At 41.4% G+C, this 12,293-nt stretch overlaps 1 protein-coding gene across 4 annotated transcripts in view; it reads right to left on the bottom strand.

Annotated features, from left to right (window-relative positions):
• SEC24D (SEC24 homolog D, COPII coat complex component) overlaps nucleotides 1–12,293 on the bottom strand; it is a 181,688-nt gene that overhangs the window by 46,289 nt on the left and 123,106 nt on the right. For all 4 annotated transcript variants that reach the window (XM_068280585.1, XM_068280593.1, XM_068280612.1 and 1 more), the window contains exons 10-11: nucleotides 9,649–9,764; nucleotides 2,633–2,757 (exon numbers count right to left, since the gene is read on the bottom strand). In XM_068280585.1, the coding sequence (XP_068136686.1) occupies nucleotides 2,633–2,757; nucleotides 9,649–9,764 (241 nt within the window). The remainder of the gene's footprint in view (nucleotides 1–2,632; nucleotides 2,758–9,648; nucleotides 9,765–12,293) is intronic.

Genomic DNA, 12,293 nt, shown 5'->3' with positions numbered 1-12,293 from the left:
AAAAAAAGAAAGGTTGACTGTATAGGACTCCTAAAGGATGAGGGTGGGAACTCAATGGTGGATGACCAAGGTAAGGCAGAGTTATTAAATGCTTTCTTTGCTTCTGCCTTCACAAGGGAAACCGCACTGTTGCAAATTACAGAGGCAGAAGAGTCTCAATCTTCTAACTGTAATATTAAATACTTAACGCAGGAAGAAGTAAAGGCAAGACTAAATAAATTAAAAATAGACAAGGCACCTGGCCCGGATGGCATGCATCCTCGGGTCCTAAGGGAATTAAGTTCAGTTATAGCTAAGCCCCTTTATCTTATCTTTTGTGACTCTCTTGCAACTGGCAGAGTCCCAGTGGATTGGCGTACAGCCCACGTTTTCCCATTATTTAAGAAGGGCAAAAAATCTGATCCAGGAAATTATAGACCTGTAAGCTTAACATCAGTTGTATGCAAACTATTTGAGGGGTTACTAAGAGATACTATACATGACTTCATAGTAGAAAAATAATCTTATTTCTCAGCATCAACATGGGTTTACTAAAGACAGGTCCTGTTTGACTAACATGCTCAGCTTTTATGAGGTAGTGAATGCTAATATGGATATTGGGAATGCTGTAGATGTGATATACTTGGACTTTGCAAAGGCCTTCGACACTGTTCCCCACATAAGTCTGGTGCAAAAGTTGAGGATGCAAGGACTGGGGAAGAGTTTGTGTGCATGGATAGGGAACTGGCTAATGGACAGAAAACAAAGAGTTGTGGTCAATGGATCGTACTCAAAATGGGAGACTGTTAGCAGTGGGGTCCCACAGGGGTCTGTACTGGGTCCAGTGCTCTTCAATTTATTTATTAATGACCTAGTAGATGCAGTAGTGAGCAATGTTGCTATTTTTGCAGATGATACAAAATTGTGCAGAATCATCAACTCTCAGGAAGATAGTGTCATATTGCAACAGGATCTGGATAGGATGGCTATATGGGCACATACATGGCAGATGAAGTTCAATGTTGACAAATGTAAAGTCATGCATTTTGGTCGTACCAATGGTCTAGCACCATACAAAAAAAATGGGATACAGTTGGGGACATCAAACTTGGAGAAGGACTTAGGAGTACTCATCGATAACAAATTAAATAATCGTACTCAATGCCAAGCCGCTGCAGCTAAAGCGAACAAAATTTTGGGATGCATTAAAAGGGAAACAAAAACTTGAGATGCTAGCATAATATTGCCCCTGTTTAACTCTCTAGTAAGGCCACATCTGGAATATGGAATTCAGTTCTGGGCACTACATTACAAAAAAGATATTGCAGTTTTAGAGCAGGTGCAGAGACGAGCTACAAAATTGATACGTGGGATGGAAGGTCTCGCTTACCAAGAAAGGTTAGATAAACTGAGTTTATTTAGTCTAGAGAAAAGATGCCTTAGAGGGGATCTAATTAACATGTATAAATACATCAGAGGGCAATATAATAGCTTGGCAGATGAGCTTTTTGTCCCTAGGCCTTCTCAAAGGACTAGAGGACATGATCTGCGCATGGAGGAAAAACGTTTTAGCCATTTATTTAGGAAAGGGTTCTTTACAGTAAGAGTGATTAAGATGTGGAATGGATTGCAACAGGAAGTCGTTATGGCAAACTCTATACCTGCATTTAAAGGGGGCTTAGATGCTTTCCTTGCGTTGAAAGACATCCATGGCTACAATTACTAGGTTATGCCTAATGATGTTGATCCAGGGATTTTATCTGATTGCCATCTGGAGTCAGGAAGGAATTTTTCCCTTTTGGGGTTAATTTGACCATGCCTTGTGGGGTTTTTTTCGCCTTCCTCTGGATCAACAGGGGTATGTGGGGGACGGGCTGGAGTTGTACTTTGTACTGGTTGAACTCGATGGACGTATGTCTTTTTTTCAACAAAAATAACTATGTAACGATGTAATGTTCTCCAACTCTAATGTTGGGCATATACAGCTCGATTTTGCCGCTCGATTCTCCCGCTCGATCGATTCCCCGCTTGATTCCGCAGGCAATTCTCTTATCTTCCGCTAGTTTTTCTTATCTTTTTCCATTGTGCTCAATGAGGAATCCAGCGGCGAAACAATCTGGCGGGAGATCGAACATGTCGGGAATTATCTATCGAGCCAACTAAATGGCTCAGAATCAAGCAGTGTATTCCCAGCATAAAAAACATTAGTTAATAAGGGTGAGTCAAGCATGTATGCCCAGTTTGAAGAAATAATCAACACGCAATAGTCACACAATCAATCAGATTTCACATTTGTTTATTAAAGGTACTTGACACAATAATTACACCTTTTCATACCTACACTAGTAACAATAGTAGCATTAAACCCTCTGTTTACTCTATTGAACAGAGGTCTGCTTTATGTAAATAAATCTAAAAGAAGACATGCAATATGTGAGATTAATTACCCACAGTTTTTTTTTTCTTTTGTCAAGCTATCTTTTGTCAGTTAGTGGGAGCCCCTAAAAGTGCGTAACAAATTAAAAATGAAAACTTCTTAAGCAAACTACCCATTCTCATGCAGAAATATGTAAATATTAGAGGGGGCTGAAATGCAGATAAACAAAGATATAGGAGTTTGATCAAGATGCAAGAAATACAATAATTAATTTACCTTGGAAGGTTGTCTAGCAGAGTCTTGAGCTCCTCACATATTAGTCTGACAACACCATTTTTGATGTTGTTATAGGAAACATCTATCATGAAAATGAAGGCAGGGGGATTGGGTGGTTTATTTTTCTGTAAAACAAAACAAAAAAAAAAAAAAGGTGTAAAAATTTGCTGTTACTATGATATTGCTAACAGAGGAACTATATAACATGAACAGCTCATGCTATTCAAGGTCAGCCACCTGACACTGTACCTGATAATGCTGACATAAGCTCTGCGAAATGCGTTAACTGTCCCAGAAACACTTGAAAATTAGATGCATTGGCTGCTCATTCCACGAGATACTTACAATCTTTTTTAGTGTATTATTTATCTTAGCCTTCTACACCTGACAATATTATATGAAGTGTCTAGTCTTATTAGTATTGCAGTGTTCCAACACAACAGGAGAGCAACCACCAGCACCACCATAACAAATACTTGAGTGAGTGACCGGGCAATTCCCCATACGTATAAATAACTGTGGAAACCGGCAGTTTTGCACTAATGGACAAGTCCCGGGCAGCGTGAGTAAAGGATGCTAAAAAATACAGGAACCTGACATACTGCAGTATGGACATTACAGGATGTCAACAGCGTGATAGAGCAAGCTAATTTAAAGTCGTATCTTGGACTTAACAGCTTAGGGACAGTTCCAGCAATCCATTAGATTCACATGGGAAATGTCTGCCGGGGATAACTTCACTAGAAGGGATTGGTGCAATAGCTTGGGAAATAGGTTGATTTTGTACTATGTGGAAAATTGGTTTTATTAATACAACAGTCATTTATCAAATACACCTATTCTAATTTATTATAAGTAAGGTTGTGTTCAGCACAAAAAATAGGAGCATTAATATACGTATAAATAACTGTTGCCAACAACAACCGCATCTGGTGAGTAGAATACATCTGAATACTCCTGGTTTGTTGTACTTACTACACTTATAGACTTGCATCCCCTGTGCTCTTTCCCTCTCTGAGGTACATCCACTGACAGTTCTCTGATTATAACACAGACAATAAGTAAGGTACAGTAAATGGTCTATTTTAGGTTTCTAGTATGGAATTTGCATTTGAAAGCAGTTGCTGTAAACTATTAATATAAGGCTCAAACAGCTATCAATGTAAGTAAAGTAGACTTTCATAAGTCTGGGAACCAAGCAGCATTTTTAACTCCCATAGCAGCTCAATGAGTTGACACATTACAAATGCACACTAACAGTGTGGCCCATTAATAAAAACGAACTTTTATTTTACCCCATCTTTTTACATTTAAGAGTTACAGGCTGTATTCTTCTACTTCCACAGGTCAGCAGGGCCTGCAGAAATTGCTGGCAGATAAGGACTGCTATAACTAGCCTTTATTGCACAGTAGCTGAGATCAAACAAGATCAGGTAGAGGTAAAGAGGGGGAACACTGTGATTCAAACAGATAAGAGAAGTCACACATGCTGAACATAGGGGGGGGGGGGGGGTGTTAACTTCTTGAACAACTATTTGAAACTACAAGAAACTGCAGGAAAATAAAGATATAATAATCCAGGGCACTGCTGCAGATTGCCATTAAGATGCGATGGGTGAACCATTGTGCCTGCCACTGATTTTAACCACTTTAACCCCCGTGGTACGTATTTTTCCGTCCCTTTTTTCATCCTTATAAAACCAAGAGACGGAGAAATCCGTACCTCCCACGCTACCGCCGCTGTCCGCGCTCCCGCCATTCGTGCGCGCGCTCCCTCCCTGCCGCTCGTGCACGCCGCTGCCCGACCGCCTGGAGATAATGAACGGGAAAATCCATTCCCGATCGTTGATCTAAGCTCCCGCAATGATCTGCTGCTTCTATGAGAAACAGCGCGATCATTGTGATTTTCCCAGCCTCATAGTGCTTCCTGTAAGCGTCCTTCCGTCCTTCGCATGAACAAAGACTACACCCTAAAGCATTTTACATATACAAATACATTAGTTTTACACAATAAATATAACCCATTACCTCCCACACGCCCCAATTTTTTTTTGTAATTAAAAAAAAAAAAATACAATAAAAAAAAAACATAAATAGTTACCTTAGGGACTGAACTTTTTAAATATTTATGTCAAGAGGGTATAACACTGTTACTTTATAAACTATGGGCTTGTAATTAGGGATGGATGCAAAACTGAAAAAAAATGCACCTTTATTTCCAAATAAAATATTGGCGCCAAACATTGTGATAGGGACATAATTTAAACGGTTTTATAACCGGGACAAATGGGCAAATACATTTCATGGGTTTTAATTAAAGTAGCATGCATTATTTAAAAACTATAATGGCCGAAAACTGAAAAATAATTATTTAATTCCCCAAATTTTTTCCTATTTTCCCATTAAAACACATTTAGAATAAAATTCTTGGCATAATGTCCCACCTAAAGAAAGCCTAATTGGTCGCGAAAAAAACAAGATATAGTTCATTTCATTGCGATAAGTAATAATAAAGTTATAGACAAATGAATGGAAGGAGCACTGAAAGGTGAAAATTGCTCTGGTGTTTCAGGGGTAAATCCCCTCGGTGGGGAAGTGGTTAAACTTTGTTTGATATTTACTGCTGATATCCCTTTAGAAAAGAACAACACACTCTAAATTCAGCAGCACCATAGCCTGCACAAGCAAGGAAGATAACTCTGTTTTATGATTGCAGAATTCCTTCCTTGGTAAAGGAAAAAGAATGAGCAGATTCTCAATTCATCTTCCACAATCGTGTACCATGCGAACAATCGACAGGCGCGAATGAGATTTCAAATGATCGCGGTATTTAGAGTGGGAGTCTATGGGGATCGAAACGATACTCGGCAATGGGATCTGTCACGATCGCTCCATATCACTAAACATTGTTTATCTGACTTTAGTTTAACAATGTTACATAATATCGCAAAAACAAATCGTTCTTTGCAGAAAAGGTCACCGGTTGCAGAAAAAATAGCGTCATGGGTACGGGCCGTAAGATAAATGAAAGGAAGAGTATGGAAAAGGAACAGCGTATGATCTGATGCATACCACATCACCTGATGGGACCAGTGTTAAGGAATGGTATAGCATTCTGCCTACTCAGAGTCAGACAAATGCAATAAAAGTAAAGGGGTAGTACATGAAATAGAAATGCACAATGACCCAAAACATACTACAAAACTAATCCTACAGGTTTTGAAGGGAAAGAAGTGGAATATTTTTCAGTCATCTGACCGCAACTCAACTGAAAATTAACCAGTAAACTGGTCAATTTTCTGGCTTACATTTAGCTTTTGTTTCATTCTACTATGCAAAGTTCTGCCAGTTCACTATAATTTGAGGACTTTGTATCATTTAAATCTAGTCTTCTTAAAGGACAACTGAGTTTATGAAGCATTCATAACATGCTTTAAAAATCCAGCTTGATTAGTAAAATGAGTGCTGCTGTGATAACAAGCAGTGTGAGGGGCACCACTGTCAGCAGTTTGTCTTTCCACACCTGGCTCTGAAAAGCGAGACCGCAGCATCAAGCATCCGGAACAAATGGGCTGTAGTTAACCTTCCAAAGTCTCTTATAAACCTTAGGAGCTACTCTTACCATAGCTAGGACTCTGACCTGTAAATGACCTAAAAGATGTCTGAAAGTGGCTACAGAAAAATGCCTTCTTTCATTGCTGAAGTGGCAGAAGGTGAGGATGAAACACCTGTACACACACAGTACGATATCACCTGAAACAACCATGAAAGTTTGCTTCGGAAAGTTACCAACGAGTCACATGTGTGAGAGCAAGAGAGGGAGAGATGCATGGCGACAGGGCAAACTGAGGTGGCGGCGCTGGAAGAGTGGACATGTACTCTGCGCCCGCTCTCTCTCTCTCTGTGCTAGCTTTTTGGGGTCGGGCAGACATCCGCACATGTTTGGAGGGGGGGGTGTATTATTGACATCTGCGCCTGTTTCTGCGGGTGGTAGGGCAGACATCCGCACATGTTTGTAGGGGGGGTACGTTATAGACTGCGCCTGTTTCTGCGGGGGTCAGGCAGACATCCACACTTATTTGGTGGGGTTGGGGGGGGGGGGTAAAGACAACAGAGCTTGGTGGGAGTGTCTGAGGGCTGGGAGTTGGGAGGGCTAATGCATACTAAATCGGGGGAAGAGTGGAAGCAGGGTAAGGGAGGATATTACATCATGACTAGCTTCAGACACAGACAGTCAAAGATGGAACCTGCCAGGAACTGTCAGGAACATAAATCTCTGTATATACTATATAAAAATGGACTGAAATCAAAACGTGGACAGTGAAATGCATATGTTGTGTAAGTACAGCCAGTATTTATCTACTAATATATGTTTTTTGTCTCTGAGACCCTATACCTAACAGCTCCTCTTTAACAGCGGTCTAAGTAGGCCTGCCCAGCAAAATGTTGGATGAACATCAACAGAGAGAACAGAGAGTGCACACCAGTGCACATATACATGGAAAAGCCCTAATCGGGGGGCGAAACGATCGTCGACCAAACCAGCCTCCGCACCCCTTTTACAACTCTGCACTTTATGCTGCTCAACCATCTGTGGGATCTGATATGTATTGCTTGTCTTTTACTATCTGACATTTTTTATGAAGACGTGAATTAAAAGTTTGAAGTTTTACTATATAAGTGAGTTGCTCCTGGAATCTGTTCCCTATTGTTGGAAAATGTTGGATGAAGCCCCCTCTTCATTAATACAATAAATAAATGCAACATATCACATAAATAGGCAGTGCCACTTAAACATAACTATGCAGAGTTACCTGGCTTCTTTCTGGTGGCCTGCTGCCAGGTTTTTGGGCATTTCCCCCCACAGCATTCCCTGACCTTCTAGTGGACCCCCTCCCATGCTCCCACGGACCTCCCATTGAGGCACCACAACTCCCAGCATGTCCCAAAAGAATGGCCACAGCTCCCTACATGCTCCCATAAAGGCAGCACAGCACCCAGCATGGCACCAAAGCACCCAACATGCCCCCACAGAGGCACCACAGAACCCCGTATACCCCATTGATGCATCACAGCTCCCTACATGCCTGCCATTAAGGCACAACAGCTCCCAGAATGCCCCCATAGAGGCTCCACAGCTCTGACTCTGTCTGGGGGACATCCGGGGCACCCCAGAATAGATCCGTGGCACGTGGCACGTGGCACGGATCTTTAGGGCTAGCAATGCCCCTGTGTCTATGGTCACACAGCAGTGTAATTCAGGTGCAGACGATAGCCGAACCCCAAATTACTTCTCCCTCCAAGTTTCTACGACTCGGAAGAGGAATAGTAATTAACCCCGCACGGAATTTCAGTGGTAGCCGGGTGAGCCATCATTCAACTCACCCAGCACCAAAGTGACCGGGCGGCGAAATGCCATGTATGCCTTCCTGTGTGCAAGCTAAAGTAATAGAAAGCTGTTCATTCAACAAAATGGCATTGTGGTGCTAACTGTTTAAACTGGATATTATATTATTATGCAAGACGGCTGTTTCCTGTACAGGCTGCTGGGACCAGGTTGGGAATTGTGATTTTCATGCATTACATTTTTCATATTAATCTGGGCAAAAGGCACGTAGGAAAACGAATTAATATTATATGAGATTTTAGTTTCACTTAGGCATGCTTACAATAATCTGTAACTTGTAGACAATCATAGCTGGCTATAAACTGAAAATTAAAGGTTGATTTTTAACATTATAAAACAGCTAGTGTAGCCCTGATATATGTCATATCAGTTTTATAGGGGAAGTTTAGCTTTTATATAATAGGTATAGCATCTGGATTAGAATCAGGAAATCTTCAGGGAACCTGTTGCTTTCCAGTCATTGTTTCAAACAGATAACACAGGAATGTAATACTCCTCCATTGCTTACACATGCTCAACAAAAGTCTTTCAAATGCACGATTTTCAAACAACTTGAAGAAGCTGGACAACTTTTGTCAAGTAAAGTTGAACAACTCTTGTCATCAAGATAACAAGGCGTTATCACTGATAAGAGGCAACCAACGACTGATAAGATGCAGCTCACGTCAATCCAACTGTTGCATTGACTTGAGCTGCGTCTTATCAGTCATTGGTCGCCTCTTATCAGTGATAACGCCTTGTTGTCTTGATAAAAGTTGTCCAACTTTACTTCTTTTAGTTGTTTGATAATTGTGCATTTAAAAGACTTTTATTGAGTGTCTGTATGTGGCTTTATGCCCGAAGTTTATATTCTAATCACTATGACATCTTGCTGTTTTGATAAAGTTCTGAGTGTTTTTGTATTGCCTAAAAAAGCAACACAAACAAACTATAAATTAAAAATATCAGAATTTCCCTAAAAAACAAAAGCGTCAAGATGGACTTTCATTATAAACTCGTTTTCTATAACTTATCTACCGTTACTTGAGAGTATCCCAGCCACAAAAATCTGATGGTGATAGACATACTTTGTTATTATGGAGACAGTTTCCAAGCAACAAATTGATATAAAAAATGTAGGTACCCACTGTTATGATTTATTGGGCCAAATGTTATTTCAAATTACACAAAGCTTTAGAAATGTTTTTCACAGAGATAAAACAAAGGCTGGAAAGAGATTAAGCCTAAAGGTGCCCATACACTCGTCAGATTGGCAGCAGACAGATAAGAAATGCATCTGATGATCTATCTGATGCGTTTTTAGAACATTTTTTACCAGGATAGAATTCCAATAGATTTCAGTTTGAAATCTGTTGAAATTCGATCTGATGGCATTTTTTTGCCATCAGATTTCCATTAAGGCCAATGCAAACTGATAAGCAATCTCATCAGATCGACCTAAATTTTCCACCCTGCTAGTTCGATGGAAATCCATCGAAATCGATCGAAATCGGCCGTCGATCGGTCGATTGACCAACCGATTTGCGATCGATCGATCGATCGATCGATCGCGATCGATCGGTCGGCCAGAAAATCGGCTGAGTGTATGGGCTGCTTAAGATGTACTTACTCTGCAGTAATCCAGTGTAGCCACATATTCATAAGATCCCAGAGATAGCTCTGGTCTTTCATAGTAGTCCACTCTTCTGCCAATATGGTCCAAATGTTGGAAGTAAAATGGAGGAACTAACAAAACAAGAACAGGAAAACAAATTATCCAAAGACAAATAAAAGTAGCATTATCCTTTATGTTTAAAAAATATTCAAGGAAAATTCTATCTTTACAAAATTTCTAACAGATATTCTGCCATTTTGCAGTGTTTCCATTAAAAATTCCCTCTTGATTATAGTCTGCAGGTATCTGAAATGTTCTAAAACTGCAATGATTCCAAATTATACTTTCTTGCAAAAATGGCAACAATACATTGTTTTGTGCAGGGCCAGTTCTAGCTCCAATGGAGCCCCGGGGGAAAGGGAACTTGGGGGCCCTCCTGACACCCCCCCCCCCACTTCCACCACCTGCACAGGCGTAAGTGATCACCCCCCAGTATAGATAGCCTGATGTGCCCCCAGTGTTAGGTAGCATCCTCCAGTATAGATAGCAGGATGTTTCCCCAGGGTTAGGAAGCCCTCCCAAATGCCCCCCCCCCCAGTAAAGATAGCCAGATGTGTTCCAGAGGAATAGATAACCTCCTCACCTGTAAAGCCAGATGTGCCCCCAAGGTTTATATAGCCCACCAGTATATATAGCCAGATGTGCCTAAAGGGTTAGGTAGCATCCCCCAGTATAGATAGCAGGATGTTTCCCCAGGGTTAGGTAGCCCTCCCAAATGCCCCCCCCCCCCAGTAAAGATAGCCAGATGTGTTCCACAGGAATAGATAACCTCCCCACCTGTAAAGCCAGATGTGCCCCCAAGGTTTATATAGCCCACCAGTATATATAGCCAGATGTGCCCCCAAGGATTATGTATCCTCCCCAGTAAAGATAGCCAGATGTGCCCCCCAGAACTGGTTAGCCCCCAAGCATAAATTGCCAGTTGTACCCCCCAGTATTAGGTAATATGCCCCTAGTATAGATAGCCAGATGTCCCCCCATTTTAAGCAGTCTCCCCATCAGATAAGCAGAGTGATGCGAGCGGAAGCGATAATACAACTCACCTGTCAGTGCTGTCGGGAACTCCTGCAAGTCTTCTCCCCATCACGCAGTTCCATATCTCCTCTCTAACTACTGAGTGGCGCAGTAATGAGAGGCGCCACTAGGGGCAGCAGAGAGGTGACACAGAACTGCGTGATGGGGAGAAGACTTGCAGAAGTTCCCGACAGCACTGGCAGGTGAGTTGTACTATCGCTTCCGCTAGCATCACTCTGCATATGGGCAGGCGGGGGGGGGGGGGGGAAGGTTCTCCTTTCCCTGCCTGCCACTATGCACCAGCTAATGGCCACGGTACCCGGCAGCCTGGCCAGCTGAAAATAACATTTCCCAGATGTTTTAGGTCTGCTGTAATGAGATATTCATTCTTATGACCTTTGAGATTGTTAAATATTGGTTATATGAATACTCTAGATACTATATGCACAGTCTACCTGCATAATGATATTTCCTAGAAAAAAAAAACACTGGCTTGGAATATACTGGTTGACCTCCACATAACTTAATATGCACACCTAACATCATAGAAATAAAACAAGTCATAATCTTAATCTGCCACAACAAAACTCTACTGCAAGCAATGGCTGTATGAAGTATAATTATGCATGGCTGACAAAAGCCTTGCCCAGAATCACTGATTTGTTCTACCTGTTTGGACTTGATTACCGGTATGTTCAAAGTAAAAAAAGACTTAAGGCAGACTGAGAGGAGTCCCTGCATTTTGCCTGTTTTTTGTTTCCTAGATAGTATTAGCAGTTTACTTAAAGTTGTGCTGCAGATACAACAAAACTAAGACCTAGTTTCCTCCGTTTTACAATACCGCTCCCCTTAGAGCTTTGTATACAGACTTTTATTATTTGTGTTTGATCTGCATTCAGAAGCCCTTTAAATACAAGGCAGAATGTAATTTTGTATAAAACGTTTTGGAGTAGTGGGAACCTGTTTTGGAATCCGCTTTGTTTTTTTAAAGATTCTTTATTTAAAGTTTTCATAACATACATAAGAGGAGAGACAACAGCTCAGTCCAATCAGGCAGAAGTAACAGTAACAGGCCACAGGACTTTCTATATCATACAAAGCACATGATAGGACTAGGTAAGTAAACAATAAGCTGTGTTCTTATGTATACAGTAAGTTTTTACGAAAAGTGCAATCTGCATAGAAGCCATGGCATATTGGTGTAGGTTGTGCTGAGGAGAGGTGTGTACCTTGCACTGGGCACCGGGGGGACATTTATTATTAAGGGACAGCGTTGGGGCGGCGAGGCGGACCATGGTGGCGTTACAAGGCCGATTCCCGTGTCGATTTCATGCTGAAATTGATCGGGAATCGGCCTGCGTTGTATGGGCAGCTGACAGATCTCTCTCTTATCAGATTCAATTTGATGTTTAGCTACCTTAATCAGGAAACTTATCTAGACAAATGACAAGTTCTCCTGTGTTTGTGTCAGGAGTTATCAGTGATTGGCCAGGGTTCATGTAGGAGATAGAAGGTACAAGGGCAGGGGTGAGGGTAGGAGTCTGACTCTACAACTGGCTTTGAATGCTGATGAGATATCTTGCTGC

The sequence above is a fragment of the Hyperolius riggenbachi genome, chromosome 1 (genome assembly GCF_040937935.1).
Source record: "Hyperolius riggenbachi isolate aHypRig1 chromosome 1, aHypRig1.pri, whole genome shotgun sequence".
NCBI classification, from domain to species: Eukaryota; Metazoa; Chordata; class Amphibia; order Anura; family Hyperoliidae; genus Hyperolius; species Hyperolius riggenbachi.
This window is presented reverse-complemented; position numbering and strand designations above follow the sequence as displayed.